The sequence below is a fragment of the Terrapene carolina genome, unplaced genomic scaffold (genome assembly GCF_002925995.2).
Source record: "Terrapene carolina triunguis isolate 2854851 unplaced genomic scaffold, T_m_triunguis-2.0 Scaffold38, whole genome shotgun sequence".
Classification (NCBI taxonomy): Eukaryota; Metazoa; Chordata; order Testudines; family Emydidae; genus Terrapene; species Terrapene triunguis.
In genome coordinates this window covers 13,612,102-13,635,339 of record NW_020664389.1, presented here as the reverse complement: position 1 = coordinate 13,635,339, position 23,238 = coordinate 13,612,102, and the positions used below count along the sequence as shown (strand labels likewise).

General features: G+C 42.5%; 1 protein-coding gene across 1 annotated transcript; it reads right to left on the bottom strand.

Annotated features, from left to right (window-relative positions):
- Nucleotides 1-461: 461 nt before the first annotated feature.
- Nucleotides 462-23,035, bottom strand: CHMP2B (charged multivesicular body protein 2B). Its single transcript, XM_024209260.2, has 6 exons — nucleotides 22,919-23,035; nucleotides 16,811-16,902; nucleotides 7,918-8,112; nucleotides 5,382-5,484; nucleotides 2,434-2,540; nucleotides 462-2,269 (listed from the first exon to the last, which is right to left on the bottom strand). The coding sequence occupies exons 1-6, from the start codon at nucleotides 22,950-22,952 to the stop codon at nucleotides 2,156-2,158; spliced, it is 645 nt and encodes a 214-aa protein (XP_024065028.1). The 5' UTR covers nucleotides 22,953-23,035; the 3' UTR covers nucleotides 462-2,155.
- Nucleotides 23,036-23,238: the final 203 nt, after the last annotated feature.

Genomic DNA, 23,238 nt, shown 5'->3' with positions numbered 1-23,238 from the left:
ATAATCTTTGCTCTGATTGCAGCAAAAATAAATTGGGCAGGGCTGGGTTGTGGGAGGGGGAAGGTGAAACAGTGAAGAGGGGAGTGGGACTAGAGTAGGGTCAGCAGTTTTCAGCTACTTTTTTTTTTTTTTGTAGCCCTACTAGGGTGACCAGAGAGCAACTGTGAAAAAACGGGACGGGAGTGGAGGGGTTATAGGCGCCTATATAAGAAAGTCCCAAAAACCTGGACTGTCCCTATAAAAACAGGACATCTGGTCAACCTAACCCAACAAGCTAGTGCTAAGGTTCAGTGTGTGCAGAAGCCTCCCCACCCCCACCAGCAACAGTAACAATCAAATTTTAAAAAAATAAAAATAAAAAAACTGATGGAATTCACAACTAATATCTCTACTAAGTGATAACATCACAAAAGATTATGAAGTCCACTATTAGATAACTTACATGCAAGACCCCACCATCAGGACAGCCATTGTGGGAATAAAAGCTTTTATTAGATTTTTACAAAATAAATTGTAAAAGAAAATTCACCCCAAGTGTCAGGAGTGTATGTGTGTATTATGTACACTTGCACATTCCAAATGCATGGTTTGGCCCCATGTTTTCTAGTGAAAACAGCATTCTGTATTTCTACACCAAAACCTAGACCTGGGCTCACAAACTGATGATTATAACTTATTTCCCTGCTCAGTCCTGCATTGGCAGATGTGATAATAGCAATCCCACTCAGGACTTGCTTCCCCACTTAGAGACTAAGCACTCTTTGATTAAATGGCTTCCCCTTAAAGCCACTGCTATTCTATGGACCTGATGATGATACAGATCAGAGACTGTGGAAAACCTTCGGATCTGAGCCTGTTCCTATTATACTGTTATCCAAATCACTTGTCTAACCATACCTTCTATTGTACAATGTAATACCCAGCATTTTTTTTAACCTAAAAGGAGTAATCATAGGCATAAGGCAGCCAAGTCATTCTGATAAGATTTAGATTTCACCTGCCAATATGCAATCACATGTACCTTTGTAAACAATACTGTATCTTTAAATAGTTGTTATTAGGGGATAAGTACTGTAAAATATATACACATGAAATTTCAGGCAAGATTCCTTTTCCAAGTGCTGAAGTACTTTATATATGAACTTCAGCATGGACTGCTATCAAGTTTAGATGGGACTTTTCAGAATATTTTGTACCTGGCAATAACTGCCTTAACAGTAGTTACTTTACCCTTTAACGATTAATACAATTTTGAAAAATCAGGAGGGTATAAGCAAGGTTTTATATACACAAAGGCACAACAATTCTGTTGAAGTTAGCTATGTTACAGTACAATACAGTTTATTCAGTGCCTTTCATGCAAAATATTCACTAAAAATATTTAGTTCAAGCCTCTTCCACTGAAGTCAATAAGAGCTGGATTGCACCCATACCCTTCAGTAAGTAGTACAATTATCTAAGAATGAATCAACTCAGTTTTACTAAAGACACCGGAAAAACAAAGCTATAATTGCCTACACTTACTAGTGTCAAGGTTCTCTCTCACCAAAAGAAAAAGGTTATCCCTTTTCAAACTGAAAGCAATTGTAAAGACAAGATCATAAAATATTCTAAGAACTTTCCATGTGTAGTGATTTTATAAACACTCCAAATATTATCCAGAGAAATAATGTCAACAATCATAGGATGACAATTTCAAAAAAGCTAAACTGATGAAGATCTTGTATTATAATTGTTATTGTTCCAAGTCTGCTTGCCAGCCGACATTTTGTAAATTAAAAAAAAGCCAGTGCTGCTCAAGCAACTAAGGTGTGGGGATAAATCTTGAATGCAACACAACTCAAATTCAGACCTGGTGTAAATGGATGTACCCTTTACCCTAGATCGCAATCTGGTGTTCAAAAGAATCCCACATGCAAGTTATCTATTCATGTCATCTGATAAAGCAGTTTTTCAAACAATTTTAGGAATTCAGTGCCACTGATAATGGTTCTCTGGCAAGAAATAAGCCTTTTTTGGTGTGAATCAGCTTATTTCTGAAGCCTTCAGTTCTCCTTTTAAACCAAAGTACATTAGTTGTATTGAAAATGTGCACATTTTACATCTGTCTGTAGTTGAATAATTGTTAGAAGGCAGGCTGTATATTGTCATCAGGCTAATCTACTCCCAAAGCTTTGAGCTGCCGTTCAATCTCTTCATCTGAAATGGTGGTAGTTTTTGATGCTGATGCAGATGGTAAGCCTCTGGCAGCAGATGGTGCTTTGGCCATCTATTAAAGGAACACACAAACTTCACTTAGTAAAAACAATACGCACTGTGACAATTTGACTTCTAGCACAGAACTACAAAATGAAAGCTGTTAGGATGACATATTTAAAAAAATAAAAATAAAGGAAGGTTTTTGACCCTACCCTAAAGAACATTTCTCCATACCTTTCCTGAGATTTCAATTCCAATTTCATCAAGCACTTGGTTCACGATATCCTGGCTTTCTTCTTCTTCATCAGAGCCCTCAAAGATATCATCCAAGGTATCATTAACTAGGAAGGAAAATAAAAACCAGCGCTGCATTAGTACAGAAAGATTAGTGTTCACAGAATAAGTGGGAGAATAACTAAAAACCACTGTTCTTCTACAATCCTAGCATGCAGCAGTAGTATCACTAAGTGAGACGGCAAGAGAAAGGAATGTACACTGTGTGCATTTGCAGAACAGCACTGCATCATCTAGCACCACATGCTGGCAACCCAGGAGTGCTCTGCCTACCTCTGCACTTTAAAATCTTGCCCCTGAAGTAGTGCTAACAATTGCACTAGGCATTAATGTGCCAGCACTTTACACAGAGGTTTGATTTCACTATTTTTCAGAAAGCATTTAGTTTCAGAATTTTTAGATTTAAAAAGCAAACCAATTAAAAAAAACTCTCCACATCCTCGTTTCTCTCCCCGCTCCCCAAAATTGCAGAAATCCAACTAAGGCAGTGGTTCCCAAAGTGGGGTTCGCAGAACGTTTCAGGGGGTTCAAAAGAAAAAATTCATTAATGGCGGCCAGAGGACTCTGCTGGGACCCAGTTGCAGGGCAGACAGCCCGAGCCCCAGGGAGAGCGGGGCCGGGTAGTTTGAGCCGGCAGCCCGAGCCCGAGCCCTCCCCTGTCAGCGGGGGGGCCGGCAGCCCGAGCCTTGGGGAGAGCAGGCAGTTTGAGTCGGCAGCCCCAGCCCTCCCCTGTCAGCGGGGGAGCCGGCAGCCCCAGCCCCAGGGAGAGCGGGGCCGGGCAGTTTGAGCCGGCAGCCCGAGCCCCTCCCCTGTCAGCGGGGGGGCCAGCAGCCCGAGCCTTGGGGAGAGCAGGCAGTTTGAGTCGGCAGCCCCAGCCCTCCCCTGTCAGCGGGGGAGCCGGCAGCCCCAGCCCCAGGGAGAGCGGGGCCGGGCAGTTGGGGCAGGCAGCCCGAGTCCCGGCGGTCAGCGGGGGAGCCGGCAGCCCGAACCACAGCGCTCCGTGCAGGGCTGGCAGCCTGAGCCCCAGGGAGAGCGGGGCCGGGCAATTGGGGCCAGCAGCCCGAGCCCTGCCCCCGTCAGCAGGGGAGCCGGCAGCCTGAACCCCAGCGCTCTGTGCGGGGCTGGCAGCCCGAGCCCCAGGGAGAGCGGGGCCGGGCAGTAGGGGCTGGCAGCCCGAGCCCTGCCCCCGTCAGCAGGGGAGCCGGCAGCCCGAACCCCAGCCCGAGCTCCAGGAATTTGCCAAATCTCATCTAAAGCCAGAACCACAGCCCTCCTTGTTACCACCAGCCACAACCTCACCCTAAACTAGAGGTGGGTGAAAAATACCAAGCATTTTTCACAGACAATTTTGAATTTTTTTCACATTTTTCAAAATTCCCCAAGAAAAATTTACAAAAAACTGAAACGGAAAAATGGTCCATTTTCAAAAACTGTTTTCATGAAACATTTTCTGATTTTTGAAAACCAAAAATGAATTTATTTTTATTCGAAACCATTTTTTTTTAAACAAAAGCCAAAAAAACATTTTACGAAACATTTTTGGTTTCTGCTTTTTCTATGTTCGTTAAAAAAAGTTTCAATTAAAAATATTTTTCAGAGGTTCATAGATTCCGGGCCCGGCAGTTGGGGCATCCATCACACTGAGGAAATTTAAACTTAAATCCCTGAAAATATTCATTTTTAGGAGGGGGTTCACGAGATTTCACAATTTAGTGAAAGGGGTTCGCGGGCTGTTAAAGTTTGGGAACCACTGAACTAAGGGGTTGGTGCATCGATGCCTAGCACCATAGTGTAATTTTTAAAATTCTGCACATTTCCCCCAGCAGAGGCAAAGCAGTGGCAGATTTTAGGATGAGAAGAATTCTGTGTTAATAGTAGCCAGTAGCAAGACTAGTGTGGCATCACTGACACTTACAATTACAAACAAGTTAATAAGCCCTTGTGGTAATACAGAGAAAAGGGTGGCTCCTCGTACCCAGTGTCAGTGGGCGGATGGGGTTCCAGGCTGTGCTTGACTGCTTTGTACCACTATTTTGTCCATTATTGTTTTATATGTAGAAGTCAGTTGCTGGAAGGACAGTTCTAAGGACTCCTGCCCTTCCACCCAAAACACTTTACAAGTTCTACATAACCCTGACTGCTACAAGTGAGAGGCCTTCAACTATTCTCATTTGCAGATCAGTGTACACACAAACATCTACAGGCAAGCCCAAAACTTTAAAATTTAATCCTAAAGCTCAGTCATAACTCCAGACTAGACGGCGGAGTTGCTTAGCTGTATGCCAACACTAAATTCTTCTTCATTTCTAGAATTCCCATACTCAGTATATCATCTTCTTTGTAAACAAGAGCAAATATATTTGTTAACTACATATTACTGTTGCACTCTAGTCTTTTGTCCCTTCTCAAAAAGCAGAAGAGCTTGTGCTATTGCTTCTCTTTCCTTGCACAAGAGCAGAAACTCCCCATGGCACTTGCTGACGTGAAGTTTCTACTATCCGTGAAAAACAGTATGCCATCTCTAGTTATTCCCCAGGATCTGAATTTCTAATTGTTAGGTTAAAAGGATATTCCCTCGGTTTAGTCAATTCAAGTAGTAGTAGTATTAGGTATTACACTAGTTCTACAACTCTCTCTCTCAGTGCCTCTTTCAATTTTTCTGTTCTCATTTTTACAGGTCTTTCATACAACTATACACACAGTACTGTCAAATACCCAAAGTAACCATGCAGAAAGTGAAATATTTTTCCCTTTAATCATTGCTTACTGATAGTAAGCTCATGTGTTGTTAGTAATACGCAGAAGTGTGATTAAGGTGTGCCTACCCTGTTTAGTTGACTGATAGTGTCAATGCTTGCTGAAATTATTTACTAGAACGCATAACTTACTCATTTCCTCAGTCATTTCCATCTTCATGTTTTCCTTCTGGAAATTCTGCATAGTTTGTAATGTCTTTTGAGGGTCCATCTTCTTGTTAACAGATTGCATTGTCTAACAATATTAGAGAATATTAATCATAAAATTGCACAAAATTGTGCAGTACACAGACCATGCTAGGCAAAGTTAAGTGATTTCTAGTCTAACAAACCTGGGGCCAGGTTCTGCATGCTTTGCACATCTAGACTCCAACTTTAGTGGGAGCTTTGGGTGCATATGGAATCGTCAATTGGTCCCTTGTCTAGTAATTAATAAAATCTACTACTGTGACTAGTGCAGTATAAACAACAAGCTAGACTTTTTTCTTAATTTAAGGTCACTTTTCTGGCTTGCAGGACGAGCATAGGGGAAGAGGAGAAAAGTTCCATAATTAGGCAACTAATTGTTATCAGACAGATGGAAATGGCAATAATGTTTAAAGCAAGTTAAGAACACTCATCAACCACCACTAGGAAGAGGGCATGAAGTCATTATGATGTTTCTCCATATAGGATAATGTAGTAGCAAGTATGAAGTTTCTCCTAATGGCAAATGCCAGGGTGTTCAAAGGTTAATAGTACAGGTTGAATACTTGGTATCACTTAGAAAACCTCTGCCACACACTACTAAACCTTACACAACATAATATTTTACCAAACTCCATGGCACTGATTACCACAGGTGTGTAAAAAACGCATTCATTCAATACTACTTCCTTTTTGATTCATTAATATAAAGCTATGGTATTTTGTCACCACAAAGCAGCTTCCATGTCAAACACTAAATTGTGATACCCTGTATGTGCAAAAAATAAAGGAAGTAGCCTCTTCGTAGGAAGTGCTACATACACTTTAGGAACAAATGGAAAACTAGTTTAAAAGGATACATTAATAATTGATATCAGTGATATGTTAGAAACTTAAAACTGAAGTCTTTAAGGGAAACATGTCTGCCTTCATTTCTAATTTTGTTTAACTTGAGAAAACAAAGCTTTTTGTTCTCCTTTTCCAATTCAAGGGTTGTCAGTGGATATAGATACATTTTTTCTGAGGGGAAAATATTCTCCAATCGGAGAAGGGTGTGCTTTAGTTTTATAGACAGTAAAATCCAGTGTCCTATTTACAGATAAATTTATGGACAAGATATTGGAAATTGCTTACTCATCTCATTTGTTGAGGCAGCTAGACAGTGAGTTGCATACGATTTTAATGGAATGTTGTATGCCTGTAGATCTTGGTATGGGTTAGAAAACACTATGGCTCCAAAATTAAGTCAGTGTTTTTAGTTCTGTATTTTTTACTGCATTAACTGAAAAAAAGTTAAGTTATTTTAGCCATCTAATGGTTAATTCTCCTTCAATACCCATAATGTTTCATAGCCCACTGACGAACCTGCTTCATTTTTTTTTCAAATCTGTTAAGATCTGTATTTATTGACATTTCTACTGATTTTGTTCCACCACTGTGATTATACCACTATGTTTGCTTTAAGAAGTTTAATCTAAAACATTCCAAGGATAACAGCCCAGAGAGAACACCACTCAGCTAGAGAGCGATGTGATAGTTCTAAAAAGCAAGATTAACTTCCTCACATATGTGAAGCTGTTGTATGAATGATGGGCAAGGAGGGCACAGGAGAGAAAGAAGGTGCATGCTAGCATAAACTGTCTTGTTTAACTTGATCAAGGAGTCAGCTGTACTATCTCTTGGAGGAAAAAAGGCCTACTGCACAGCCACAGCTTTAGATGGTTGAACTGTTGTTTTTTTTAAACTTTATTTTTTATAAAAAAAACATTGTTCATAGTGGCCCTTTAAGAGCAAAGTCTTCCTAGCAGCTACTTCCTGCATCAAATCAAATTACAGTGCATTAGTTTTATGAGACAAGAAGCAAAACAATTTAACACAATTTCCTTGGTGTGCAGAGGGTGAAGATGAAGGAGAATTCTAGATCACTAAGCCATTTAGAAGTGTCAGCCAGAAAGTAATGCCTCATTTTCACACAAGTCATAAAGCTGGGTGACGTACTGCCTTGATTTCTAGAATCAGTCTACCCTACTTTGGCTTTATCCACTAGAAGCAGTTACATGACAGACAAAATTTACAGGCGAGACATTGCATAATGAAAAGCTATTTGTTTGTTAGTCTACTGTAATTACCCTCTGTATCAAGACTTACTGGATCCATTTTAATTATTACCCAGACACTAACACTGAACAGCTTTCTGGGCTATGACAAAGATATTATAAGTCGACTGTGTGAGAGCCTGCTAGTTTAAATAGCAGATATCGACCAGCAAGATATGAATGGCTAATTTAGTGTTTTTCAAAACAAGAATTAATATTTACCCTGTAAACGTCTCACTGCTAGATGTAGTATTACACAATACGTTTATCTCCAGCTAATTTTTACAAGGTAACATTGAACTGGTCAAGACTTTTGCAAGCTACCTATTGTATTTGAGTTTCAGTACGACAGTGGCCAGGAACATGAATTCCATTTAACTGCTCACTTTTGCTGTGGTTGACATAGCTCCTGCCATCTTCATCTGGGAATTCATCACTTTCGTCTGAGTTGACATGGAGGTGACTTTTGAACTAACAGCATAGGTTCGAGTTTTCTGTTTTCGCAGTTGCACCAGCTGTTTTGCTAGAACCTTGCAGGCTTCTTTGTTACCAGTCTTTGCCATTTTCTTTATTTCCAGTTCCTATTTTTAGAAAGGAAAGTAGTTTTTAGATTCACATTAAGTGAACAAGAATTCTGTAAAGTTATACAACTAAACACTTTTTAATAAATGCTAGATTGGATAAATTAACCACACGTTCACAAACCTCTTCTTTGAGAATGAAGGAATTGACAAATGATGCAAGACTATTTCCCTTTCTAGCAGAAGTCTATAGTAAGAAAAAAGGTTAATAGATGACAATACTCTATCACTAAAAGAATAACTCACGTTATACTGTGGGAATGTGCACTTCTGACATACCATTTTTTACATAGAGGTAGATATTACTTGTGCATTCTGACATGGTGTCATATACAGAGAGTTAAAGTGTACTTTTATGAGAGATCCTTTAGTTTACAGGCTGATAAATATACATGTTAAGAACTAACCGCGACCAGTGCCACTGCCAACTCATCTCCTCCTTGGTCTTTTAGGGTATATCTACACAGCAAAGAGGAACCCACGGCTGGCCCATGAAGCCAACTTGGGCTCACAGAGCTCAGGCTGTGGAGCTGTTTCATTGTTGTGTAGAACTGCAGGCTTGTTTAACTGCATTGTACAGTAACTCCCCACTTAACGTCCTCTTGCTTAACGTTGTTTCGATCTTCCATCCCTGCTCAATTACAGAACATGCTCCATTTAAAGTTGTGCAATGCTTAGCTATATCATTTGGCTGCCTGCTTTGTGAACTGCTGGCAGCCCCCCCCATCAGCTCCCCTACGCCCCCTCCAATGCCTTCTGCCCACCGGCAGACCCCACGGATCAGCGCCTTCCTCCTCCTCCTCCCCCCCCCCTCCTGCTCACAGCAATCAGCTGGCTTGCGACGTTCAGGAGGGACGGGGGAGGAGCGAGGACTCAGTGCGCAGGCTTCGCCTCCATAGGCGCCAACTTTCTCCGGCGCCGGTGGGTGCCCGCCCCTCCCCCCCCCCCGAGGTCCCTGCCCTAACCCTGCCCCCTCCCTTCCCCAAATCCCCACCCCGGCCCCGCCTCTTCCCCCAGCGCACCGCGTTCCCCCTCCTCCTGCCCTACCCTGCAAGTCAGCTGTTTCGCGGTGCAAGCACTGGGAGGGAGGGGGGAGAAGCAGCATGCGGCGGTGCACTCACGGAGGAGGTAAGCTGGAATGGGGGGGGCGGGGCGGGGAGCTGCTGGTGGATGCTGAGCACCCACTGATTTTTTTCCGTGGGTGCTCCAGCCCCGGAGCACCCATGGAGTCAGCACCTATGTTCCCCTCCCTCCCCTGCCTCCTGAACGCCACAAGCCAGCTGATTGCCACAGGCAGGAGGCAGGGGAGGGAGGGGGGAGGAGCAAGGACGCAGCATGTGGAGTAAAGGGGGAAGAGGGGGGAGAAGAGGCGGGTTAAGGGTGGAGGCTTGGGGGAAGGGGTGGTGTGGGCGGGCCGAGGGTTGAGCTCCCCGCCTCTGGTGCTTGCAGAGTAGAGGAAGCTACCACTGCTGCTGCGCAAGGTGCTTCTCCTAGCCTACAGCACCTTCAGCCTCCTTGCCTGCCTCATTGTCTCCAGTGCCAGTGGGCTGTGCCTGTGTGGGGTAAGGCAGGGGCACCTCCCAACTATAGTATTGTACTGTATGGCAAAAAAAAAATTACCCTGGAACCTAACCCCCCCCATTTACATTCATTCTTATGGGGAAATTGGATTCGCTTAACATCGTTTCACTTAAAGTTGCATTTTTCAGGAACATAACTACAACGTTCAGTGAGGAGTTACCGTAGATGTTCAGGCTGGAGCCAGAGCTCTGGGACCCTGCAAGGGGAGAGGATCCCAGAGCCCAGGCTCCAGCCTGAGCCCCAACATCTACACCGTAATCAAACAGCCCTGTTTTCTGAGCCTGAGCCAGCTGACACAGGTCAGCTGCACGTGTTTAATTTCAGTGTAGACATACCCTTAGACCCTCCTCTTGCATTCACCTGCTGCAACCTAGTGGCCACATAAGCAACAGAGCATACTTGGACAGGTTGTAGGTCCCAGAAAAACATTACCCTTTAGCACCTCTCCTTAAAGATTATGGAGTTTTATTTTCTTGGAGGGCAGATTGCATGAAGTAACCTGTGAAACAGTTGAAGTCCAAACTTTCCCCCACCCCTCAGGATTTAACTCAATCTTAGCACATAATAAATGCAGTGTGCCTTGTCTACAGTGCCACAAACTAACATCACACCCTAAGTCCTAGTCTAGGCAAAGCCTATGCCCAGATAACTCAATAACCAATATGGGGAGGGAATACAAGACTAATCTAATGGAGGCAAGGAAAGTTTTGCACCCCTGACTTAAGAGCTCTTCACAGAACATGATGATCAATTTGATCACTATATAAAATCCTCATACCAAGCATTTTATTGAAGAGAAAAAAATAGGGCTCATCTCCAATTTGCCATAATGTTACTGACTGAACATATACAATTCATGTGTCACAATTGTGACACAACCTTTTCTCGGGGAATAAGCAATAAGTAAAACGATGTGCAATAACAGCACGACAGCTGTTGGTGGGAAAGCACCTGCCAGAAAAAGAGAGGTGCTTTACCCTCCCCTGAATGTAACAGATGTCTAGGAGGCTGCTATGAAGCATAGCCAATTGCTCTGTGATAGTAAATAGTGGCCACCAGACTACAGCATATAGACACAGAGGAACCAACAGCAAGAGAGATACAAAGCTGCCGGAGATGTTCCAAAAGCAAATGTTAACTGACTAATTGCTTTGGTTTTACCACTAGGGTAGAGACAACATCCTGCGACCATAGGAGATACCTCATGTGTAAGAAATAACTATAAATACTGAACTGTTGTAGGAAGATAATATTTTGAGACTGGTACATTAGGTTGGCAGAAATTACTTCATACACCCCCCCACACACTTTTCTTTTTTCTTTTGACAAAACTAAATTTCATGAGAGATTTGGTAAGAGATGCAATTTTATCAGAAAAAATACAGGTGTGCAAGTGACATACATGAGATCAATAGAAAAGTATTGTGGGCATGAAATGGAATGGTAATCCTGTTTTTGTAGCCTATATATAAGAGATGAGGGCACTTTACAGGGTGCTCAAAATGTGTCTGAAACTATCATGCTTTTGAAATACAGCACCAATATTAGGTGTTTAAGATAAGAGTGACATGGGAATGCATATTTTGGACACAGATTTCCAAGTGTGATAATAGCAAATGTTAGGAAGCGCTAGTTTTCCCAGTTAAATACAGTAGTTCTTGTAGTCCATATATCTCATTACGGTATGAAAAGCACACTTTCAAGATGAAACATTATATACTGTAAATGCCAAGTATTACTAAACTATTAATTATAAACTGAATCTGTGCCAGGGAATCAAGTTGCTATATGGCTGATGTATTCATAATTAACACTAATTCTGAAAGTAAAAGATTAACCCACAGTTCTTGTATTTATGAAGAAATTTTAAGCCAGTTGATTGCAGCCAGTCACATGTTACTACTACTCAAAATTCAGCAAGTCAACAGTATAGTAAGCAGGATACAATACTGATCAGACATCAAAACAGTCCACATTGTCCAAGTAAAGACAAATATAAAAATAGTAAATAATTGTAACAATTCTATCACAGAGCAACATCTACTTTAAAAAAAAATATTTGCTTTGCCTCTCTTTTTAAGTAGCAGCAAAAGACCATTGTTACAGGACAATGTTCTGATTCATTGACAATTTCCTGCTCTTTTCAAATGACAAGCGTACCAGGCTTTGAAAATTCAGATTCCTTAGAGTCTGAGCAGCAAGGGTAACAATAGAAGATTGAGTCTTTCAATGACTTGTTCTCTTCACCTCTTCCTTCACAAGAGGAAAAAAATACACAATAATATATTTCTGGAGCAAGTTACTGACACGAGTGTATTCAAAGCTTCAAGGTGAATTTCTTTACGGAAATCAAGGCACTAAAAGAAATAACGGTAGCTTAACCACCTACACAATCTATTAGACATATCTTAAATCCCTAGCAAAGGATAAAACTTCCAAGAATAGTCATCTTTGAGGCGCTCTAATTTTTCTCATGCTCAAACTGATATTCACAACACCTGCCACCATACGAGGCTATGTCTTATTAACCACTAAACCAGGGAGTGGACTGTTACTGAGTTTTTCCACACAGTTTGTGTGTCATCTATCAAGGGATGTAATTTGACATATATCTCCACCAGTATAGGTATGAGGGGACATAAAACTAAAGGACATGTTCTCACAATCAAGCGTTCAATGAGTGAGTTATCACAGTTATGTTTAATAAAGTCAGCTAGATGTAGGGAAATTCTACGAAGACCATAGGAATAACTACATCCAGGTGACAATGTTAGACTTGTCTTTGTCTACAGTTGTTAAGTCATGTTGTGTTTTGGGATGATGAGATGTCCTACTGAAGATAAGCCCTAATATTCCCCCTCAAACCCTCACCACTGATGTTCATTTAAATGAGCTTCAATGACTTATAGTCATGCTTCTGACTGCTTTCTAACCTAAGAACTGAGAGCATTGCCTCCAAAGCTCATGGCCCTCGCTATCTATAATGGAAGAGTCATGTCTGGGATAGAATTCCCAACAACTCACATTGTAATGCAAAGCACTAATACTGGGCTACTGAGTCAACAGTATATTCACTTGCTGCCAAAGAACTTTGCAAGACAAATTCATCCATAGGGCAATTGATGTTTTAATATTTTAAAACAGGTTATGAAACATTGGCCCAAATTTACCAACGCTACTGGACAAAAAAGAATCAGGTTATATAATGAAAAACAGCACAGCTTCTGACTCTGCATTTATTAGAGAGTCAGGAAGACTAAGGGCTGGTCTACACTTACCCGGTAGTTCGGCGGCGAGCGATCGAACTTCTGGGTTCGACTTATCGCGTCTTGTCTGGACGTGATAAGTCGAACCAGGAAGTGCTCGCCGTCGACTGCGGTACTCCAGCTAGACGAGAGGAGTACCGCGGAGTCGACGGGGGAGCCTGCCTGCCGCGTGTGGACCGAGGTAAGTCGAACTAAGGTACTTCGAACTTCAGCTACGTTATTCACGTAGCTGAAGTTGCGTACCTTAGTTCGAATTAGGGGGTTAGTGTAGACCTGGCCTAAGGGTATGTCTTCACTAGCAACATTAAAGCGCTGCCGCAGCAGTGCTTTAAACTTGGCTGTGTAGTCGTGGCACCAGCGCTGGGAGACCCACTCCCACGAAGGGAGTAGTTACCAGAGCTGGGCTCCCAGCGCGGGTGCATTGTCTGCACTGCCACTTTACAGCGCTGAAACTTGCAGCGCTCAGGGGTGTGTTTTTTCACATCCCTGAGCGAGAAAGTTGCAGCACTGTAAAGTGGCAGTGTAGACAAGGCCTTAGACTTTAGACTTTAAGGTCAGAAGGGACCATTATGATCGTCTAGTCTGACCTCCTGCACCCACCCACTCCTGTAATAAACCCCTAACCTATGTCTAAGCTATTGAAGTCCTCAAATCATGGTTTAAAGACTTCAAGGTGCAGAGAATCCTCCAGTAAGTGACCCGTACCCCACGCTGCAGAGGAAGGTGAAAAACCCCCAGGGCTTCTGCCAATGTGCCCTGGAGGAAAATTTCTTCCCGACCCCAAATATGGCGATCAACTAAACCCTGAGCATGTGGGCAAGACTCACCAGCCAGACACCCAGGAAAGAATTCTCTGTAGTAACTGAGATCCCACGCCATCTAACATCTCATCACAGGCCATTGGGCATATTTACCGCTAATAGCCAAAGATCTATTAATTGCCAAAATTAGGCTATCCCATCATATCATCCCCTCCATAAACTTATCAAGCTTAGTCTTGAAGCCCGATATGTCTTTTTCCCCCACTGCTCCCCTTGGAAGGCTGTTCCAGAACTTCACTCCTCTGATGGTTAGAAACCTTTGTCTAATTTCAAGTCTAAACTTCCTGATGGCCAGTTTATATCCATTTGTTCTTGTGTCCACATTGGTACTGAGCTTAAATAATTCCTCTCCCTCCCTAGTATTTATCCCTCTGATATATTTATAGAGAGCAATCATATCTCCCCATAGCCTTCTTTTGGTTAAGCTAAACAAGCCAAGCTCTTTGAGTCTCCTTTCATAAGGCAGGTTTTCCATTCCTTGGTGTAGTGGGGCAATTGCCCCACTCCTGGAGAACAGGGGTTAAAAGCAGGCAAGCTAGGCTGATTGGGAAAGCAGCCACAGCTGTGGCCAGCTCAATCAGGGCCCAGCTGGCCCTGATAAGAGGGCTGGGGGCCAGGAGCTGGAGGAGTCTCTCTCCAGTCCTGGAGGGAGAAGGACTAGCTACCTGAAAGGAAGGTACCTGAACTGGAGCAGTACTGGGAAATAGAGCAAAGGAGCTGGGGAGCTCCAACCTGGCAACTCCCCAGGCTGCAGGCCTAAGGAAGGTACTGGGGCTACAGAGGTGCAGCCTGGGAATAGGCAGAGGCAGCTGGTCCTAGCCCCTTGCCAACGATGAGTGGCCATTACAGACTGCAGTCTGCCCCAGTGAGCGGGGAGCTAGATGATGACTGGCAGTAGCCACTGAGGCAAGGTGGGTGTAGAGGGTTGGGGGTTCCCCTGGAAGGGGAGACCCAGAGTATGGGGGTATTGCTGGGGTAGAACCCTGAGGAAAAGGGTCCAGGAGGGACACAGGGCCTGAGGCAGGCGAGACACCTGCTGGCAGAGGGTGCTCCGAAGGCTGGAAAGAGCTAATTCCCAAGATGACCAGCAGGAGGTTGTCCACTGGTTCCACGCCAGTGAGTCTTCACTTCGCCACACTTGGATCATCCTAGTAGCCCTTCTCTGTACCTGTTCCAGTTTGAATTCATCTTTCTTAAACATGGGAGACCAGAACTACACACAGTATTCCAGATGAAGTATTTCCAGTAGAGATAAGGAGGTGTTAGTATCGTTATACAAGGCACTGGTGAGACCTCGCCTGATGCATCCCAAGACCGCATTAGCTTTTTTCACAGCCATATCACATTGGTGGCTCATTGTCATCCTGTGATCAACCAGTACTCCAAGGTCCTTCTCCTCCTCTGTTACTTCCAACTGATGAGTCCCCAGCTTATAAAAAAAATCTTATTAATCCCCAAATGCATGACCTTGCACTTTTCACTATTAAATTTCATCCTATTACTATTACTCCAGTTTACAAGGTCATCCAGATCTTCCTGTATGATATCCCGGTCCTTCTCTGTATTGGCAATACCTCCCAGCTTTGTGTTATCACACTCCCACTTTTTGTACCAAGGTTCGGAATAAAAAGATTAAATAAGATTGGTCCCAAAACCGATCCCTGAGGAACTCCACTAATAACCTCCCTCCAGCCTGACAATTCACCTTTCAGTATGACCCATTGTAGTCTCCCCTTTAACCAGTTCCTTATCCACCTTTTAATTTTCATATTGATCCCCATCTTTTCCAATTTAACTAGTAATTCCCCATGTGGAACCATATAAAATGCCTTACTGAAATCGAGGTAAATTAGATCCACTGTGTTTCCTTTGTCTAAAAAATCTGTTACCTTCTCAAAGAAGATCAGGTTGAGTTGGCACGATCTACCTTTTGTAAAACCATGTTGTATTTTGTCCCAATTACCACTGACCTCTGTCCTTAGCAACTTTCTCCTTCAAATTTTTTTCCAAGACCTTGCATACTACAGATGTCAAGCTAACAGGCCTGTAGTTACCCGGATCACTTTTTTTCCTCTTTCTTAAAAATAGGAACTATGTTAGCAATTCTCCAGTCATACGGTACAACCCTTGAGTTTACAGATTCATTAAAAATTCTTGCAAATAGGCTTGTAATTTCATGTGCCAGTTCCTTTAATATTCTTGGATGAAGATTATCTGGGCCCCCGATTTAGTCCCATTAAGCTGTTAGAGTTTGGCTTCTACCTCAGATGTGGTAATATCTACCTCCATATCCTCATTCCCATTTGTCATCCTGCTATTATCCCTAAGCTCCTCATTAAAGACTGTGGCAAAGTATTTGTTTAGATATTGGGCCATGCCTAGATTATCCTTAACCTCCACTCCATTCTCAGTGTTTAGTAGTCACGCTTCATCTGTCTTAGTTTTCTTCTTATTTATATGGCTATAGAACCTTTTACTATTGGTTTTAATTCCCTTTGCAAGGTCCAACTCTACATGGCTTTTGGCCTCTCTCACTTTATCCCAACATGTTCTGACCTCAATAAGGTAGTTTTCCTTGCTGATCCCTCCCATCTTCCACTCCTTGTAGGCTTTCTGCTTTTTCTTAATCACCTCTCTGAGATGCTTGCTCATCCAGCTTGTTCTACAACTCCTACCTATGAATTTTTCCCCCTTTCTTGGGATGCAGGCTTCTGATAGTTTCTGTAACTTTGACTTGAAATAATACCAGGCCTCCTCCGCCTTTAGATCCACAAGTTCTTCAGTCCAATCCACTTCCCTAACTAATTTCCTTAATTTTTAAAAGTTAGCCCTTTTGAAATCAAAAACTTTCTCCTAAAGTATAATGGTGAAACACTAAAAGCTAACTAATGTAGATAGTGGGGAAAGTCAGAAAGACTTTGAAGACTGTCATTTAGGTATGAGACATTCTCTTGCCATTTATTTAAATGTCAAACAAACACTTACTTGTGTGTTTTAAAAAGGTAAATTAATATTCTCTGTTCTACTTACCAGCTGTTTTTCCTGTCTCTCCAAGGCTGCTCGATCTCTGGTTATAGTCCTCTGTGTACCTCTTAACTCTCGATTCTGTTCCTTTATTACATCTGGAAAGGAAATATTTATAGTTGGTAAAATAATTCTTCAGGCCCAGTGCTTAACAGTATTGAAACATGTAATGAAAATCTGCAATTTATTGGATGATAGAACAGTTCCCTTCATTAATTTGATTTTTATCATAAGAGTAAAGCATGCGCCTCCTACTGCAATGATGTTAGAATATAAATTTACATGTCTGAAATACTATCTTAAATTTCAACACTACAGGCCAAGTTCTCCTTTTATACCAGTGAAACCTAAGTGGCTTCAATGGAGTTTGTACCAGTGTAACTGAGAGAAGCATTTGGCACAATAGACTCCTATATTCCATAAACATGTCTCTCTTAATCATGCAGGAAGTGTCAAGAACAATTTCCCCATGCAGAAAAGCATATCTCTGTAACTCCTATTTCACAGGCATATGAGCCAAGTCCTCCTTATCTTAGCCACTGTAGCCAAACTATTCAGTGGAGAGGTCCATGAGGTCTGGGATGATAGGGTTGGGGGAAGGAATCCTCCCTCCCCCCGAATAACCATGGAGCTGCTCCAGAGCTGCTTCAACAGAGCAATAGTATTGGTTCCTGTTGCACCTTCTCTATAGAGCAGGGAGAAATGAAGGCAGCTTCCATTGATGTGAATCCACTGGCCCTGCTTACCTCCTTCTTCACTGAGGTGCATAGAGACCACCCCAAAATCCTGCCCTTCCCCATATGCAACATAGCTGCACTTATTCAACTAAAAGTCAAGCCACAAGAGATGTGACACAGAATTGGTTGAAAACTGGTCAAGTCTTTTATCCATTCCTGACACCCTCTTTGAGAGGAGCAATTCTATAAGGTAGTAATCCAACCTAAACAAATATATAGCAGTACTTTAAGTGGTAGGCACATCCTTTACCAAAGGTTAACTTAAAATTTAGCTAAAATTTTCCCCAGCCATTAGGACAGCCAGGAAAGGAACAAGGTTTAAGAGCACGCCCAAAAATATAGCTTTGCTCCCAGCTGTTCATTGATCCATTATGGGAAAAGTTAGTGGTCTCACAATCCAGAAGCTAGTTCTGGATATGTCTATCCACACCTTTGTTAAGCAGCCTTAGAGAAGCTGGGGATGGACTGGGAATGATTGGTCACTGAATTACCTCTTACTAGTCTCACCCCTTAGGAGGGGATCTGGGCATAGGAAGATTGATGTACAGTGGTGGAGTGCACAGATACACATTCTGTATCTGTTTTGAGGAGAAAGGAATTCAATTTCCTGAACTGTCAAGACAGTCGCTTTAATGCTAAATTTTCCTGTAAAGTAAAGTTTAAAGGAATTTAACAGGTGAGTGTGTCTGCAACTTTGGCACCCATGGGGGTTGAGGTTTGAGAAAGCCCATTAAGCACCTCTTAGGGTTTCTCTGACTACCATGACACTTACACTTGGGAGACATACAGTCCTTCTAGGACTTGGTCAACTGACTCAACAGGCACTCAGCATTAGGGCTTCACCTAAGATCCCCTTCTGCATATCTAAATGTAACATGAAAGGAAAATGGAGAAGTGCTCCTTTCCCTTGCCTTGTCAGGATTTTTTTTCTTAATGTATTTAAACTAGACGACCTTTAAATTGAAGTCGATTTTGAGTACATATCAGTAATTTAAGAATCTTTACAATCATAGAGTTACTTTTTAACAAACAAAAATAAGGAAATTTGGGATAAAGGTTAAATTTAGTAAACACTCCTCATATCTGCAAGTATAGAAATTTAGCACTGAACTACACAAACTACTTTTCCAATACTCTGTCAACAATGTCCTTAGAATATCAGAAACTAACATCCATCCACAAAAGCCCCTTTTGTCACATCAACTACCACAAAAACTAGAATGTTTTACCCCTAATCAACAATAGGTGTGCCAATGTAGTATTGAATAGCTATATAGATCTTTATACCATCCTCTCACCGCAGTACCCGAGCACTTTCCAGAAGGATGGGCACTTTCAGTAGTGAAGTATACCTCTACCCCGATATAACACTGTCCTCAGGAGCCAAAAAATCTTACCGCATTATAGGTGAAACCACATTATATCGAACTTGCTTTGATCCACCGTAGTGCGCAGCCCTGCCCACCCGGAGCGCTGCTTTACCGTGTTATATTGGGTCATGTTATATTGGGGTAGAGGTGTACCATACACAACAAAACAAAAGCCTATTTTTACACATTCAAAGTTTGACTTAAATATGCTATTTGTCTATCTTCCCCACTCATCATTAAAAGCCCAATCCTGTAAGGTGTTGCAGGCACTCCACAATGAGTGCCTCACTAGATTGGGTCCTATGATTCCATTTGCCAACAGATTATCAAAATGTGATTAGTCATAGAATTACTTTATCGTCATATACAGTACAAGCTCCCTAAGTCCAGATCATGAAATTTTAGCATGTGCATACAGAAATCGAAGGTCAACATTATAACAAAACATCACACTTAATATAAGACATTTATAAAACAAACATGAACAATGCTCTATTGATGACATTTGTATACTGCCCCTGCAAACAACAGAAAATGACATCTGAGGGCAGAGACAGTACCTTAACTATCTTCCTGACAGGATAATGCAAATTGCTTTCAGTAGGTGCAAGAGAACAGTTTCTTCATTCTATTGTTTACATAGAAGCCTTACGGAATTTACTTGATAAAGTGTATATATTAAAAGCAAATTTCAATTTATGATATAGAACCAGTCATTTCAGCTTCCATTAAAGATTTGTCTTCATTTGTTAGGCTGCGTAGGCCTTAGAGTGAATATTAAAATGTACAGAGGGATTTATTCCTAAAGCAGAACTCCCTTTCTGCTGTTGGAGGGACAAATAGCTCTCCTGGGTATAGGCTGCATACTCAAAGCAGCCTCCCATATTGCTCTAATTTTGCAGAATTCTAAAGAGTAAAAAAGTCAGCAAGTACTGGAGTTTAATCCTATTAGGTTTCCTAACAGAGAAAAAAAGTGCTTGAATATGAACCAAGATTCACAAGAGTTGAATTTGCATACCTCACATACTATAGTGTATTACTAGAATGATGTAATTACCAATAGCAGTTGATTTTTGGTGTGGTTAGAAGGCTTCTTCTAGTCTATTTTTATAAGAATTACATTTATATGCTTATCTGATTTTCGCACTGTAAGGCATGCAAACAAGTTTGGATTTGCAAACAAGTTTGGATTCAAAAACAGATTCAGAAATAATGCTCCTTTACATGACTTTTCATCTGATTTAACCCCGTAATAAATAACATAGAATTTGTTGTTTCATACTCAAACATTTAAATGTAACATAAAAAGAAAGATGAATAAGTTACTGAAAGTTGTGCTGTGATGAGAAATCAGGAACCCTTTTCAGGTTTATATTGTAAAGACGGGGCAACCTCTATTTAAAAAATATGTTTAAAACAGTCTGAACAGGAAATAATGTTCCTATAATTAAGTCTACATCATGGTTTTGTATTCCACAAAAGCACACTAACACTTGTCTCAGTATGCTGCTATTTTCCTCATTTACTTGGGTAACAAGTGAAATGCAATCTAGACAGGCTCAATTACTGTCAGATGACTAAAGCATGAACAATAAGCAGAAACTGCAGCCATAGTCTTCATTTTAAAGCATACATCAATCTTTCTGGAAAAAAGAATAGCAATTCAGATTCTTCCTTCCCAGATGTGCAAAGACACTGCAAGCCATCTAAGTCTGAAATTATTTCAGCAGTAATAGGCTCCAACAAAATATTTTAATGGAATCTTAAGAAGAACACACACTGCACAAAAAACTCCTGCTCGAGAATTGTTTTAAGCCTAAGAAGTAATTATCTGAAAAGAAACGTGATAGTGAAAGGGGCCATTTTAGTCATGTTACTGCTCCCAAGACCCCACAAGTAACATTTTCAAGAAACACTTTTCAATGGACATTGAGTAGACAGCCAATATATTAAAATAAAGGCTGACCAATAAAAACAATGTATTTTGGCCCAGCAGAGAAACAACGGGCGCAATTCAAGAGACAAGCATCAAGCATGAGCTCTGTCAAAAAGACTTTAAAAAGAGGACTTTGCCAGGGGGAGGGGGAGAGGGGAGGGAGGTGAAGAGATTTAAAATTTAACTATGCTATATATAGTTGAGTTTAAGAACACTGAGAAGAAATAGTAATGCAAATATATTTATGTATGAGATTAGCCTGGACAGTTTTACTCTACAGGCAATATTCCCTTTTGTTAGAAAACTTGCAGAGTAGAAACTGAACCCAAATATAATAAAGGCTCTAGCATTTTAAACAAGTTAGAAGCCAGGGAAAAAGTCAGCAGATTCATTTTCTTTATATTTCTTCTGCCACAGAAGATTCTCAGCTACTTTAAAAGAACTACAGCAATAGACAACCGATAGTAACTAGCATTAACAGTAACTAGAGGCACTTTCATTTGTTTCTGCAAATGAAGAAGAATCCAATAGAAAATGAGAGCTTGTAACAGCAAACTGTCACAGAGGAATAAAACAAAGGGTGAGATCCCTGGCCCAGCTCCAGAAGCACAAAAGGGACGAAAAGGTTTTAAACAGCGGAAACTCCCCCACGTATATAGAGATCACCAGGTAGCATAAAGGGACAACTCTATAGGACCTGCTCATATCACCTTCATGCCCAATGTATGGTGCATTCCATAGACATGTTTGAGGCACTTTCCATTCCTGAAACCCTAGGCTGGCAACTGTCCCAAGGGGACTGAACTGGCCCTCATGATCAAAGCAAACAAAAAGGTGGCAAAACTCACTTCTGCACTCCTCTCTGCTGTGCGCCCAAAATCTCTTCCAGACAAGAAATGGAAAATACTAATCTTTGCTTGATGAAATACAACTGGCTGATACACAAAGCATCACTTTTTGTGACCTGTTTTAGAGTGAGACTCCACATGGTTTGCTAGGTGAATGTATTGCATAATCAGTTTCAAAACTCTTGCTGATAACTGACAAGCAACTCTCCTCCAATTAAGCCCACCTGCCTACTGGAGAACGTATGATGATGCAAGAAAATGTTCTTATGAGGGGAATTAAGCTGCCCTTTTGTAGTGTATTTAAAAGGATGTTCTTATTTCTGCGTTGGATTTAATACTTTGTCGGTAAAACTTATCCCCCAAAATAGCCAGATTAACACTTTAAATCTATATATACAAACAACAGATAGTAAACCGTGATTTGATAACTACAGAACACCAACAGCTCACAGCTAGACACCAGTCTCTTTGAATCTGTGGCAATGTTTATCTGCTGTTCTCATCACCAAACAAACAGAAAAGTGTTCTCAGAGAACAGAGCAACTTGTTTCCATGGCTCTCCTGATTGTTTAAGTTAGAGATATTTTTGTATCACTTCGAACAGCTAAAATATATATTTGGTCCCAAAAACCAACCAATCACTACTGCCCCCGGTTCTTTAGGTTCGACCTAACTGTATTATCTCGAGGCACCACCCTTAAGAGTCACCCCATGTTCTTAGAGACCGTGCAAACATATTCCCCAAGCTGTACTGAGCAAAAAAAGTTCCACTTTTATTACAGACTTCCTTCCTCGTGTAATTGACTTATCAGCTGTCCCTGACGCTTCCAGTACGTGGGGAGGGTACGTGTGTCTCCCTCTCTCACACACACAAGGTTATAGACGAGTCACTCTAGTTGCACCTCCCTTTCCCTTTCCCTTATTTTCCGACCAGCCCAGATCTCACAGCCCGGCCCCGTTCTGCTCAGACACACACCCGGGACCGAGTCCGTGTGAGCCCGGCCCGGGGCAGCCCCAGCCCGCCGGCCGGGGTGTGGGTGTGTGTGTGGCGGGGGGGATCACGCTCAGGGCACCCCCCAACCGAGCCCCCCGCGGGAACAGACACACGGAGGGGCCCGCGGGCGGAGGGAGGCTCCGCCGGAAGCGGCCCGCGGGAACAAGGCCCCTGACCCGGAGAGAGACGGACAGACGGACGGACAGGGACACCCCCCGCTCCCGCTCACCATCCACCGTCTTCTTCTTGAAGAGCGAGGCCATGGCGGCGGCGAGCAGAGGCCGCGGGCAGCGAGAGCCGGACTCGGAGCCTCCCGCCGCACCCGGCTCCGCGAGTCCTTCCTGCTTCTCCGGTGACCGCCGGGAGGCGGGCGCGGCCCCGACGCAGAGACCCGCCCCGCCGGGCCCGGCTCCGCCTCCAGGCCGGGCGGGGGAGCGGCCCCTGAGCCCCCGCAGCTGGGCGCCCAGCGCCCGCCTCCCGCTGCTGGTCCCGATCGCCTCCCCCAGCTCCCGCGTCCTCATTCCCCCTCGCCCCAGCTCCCTTTCCTTC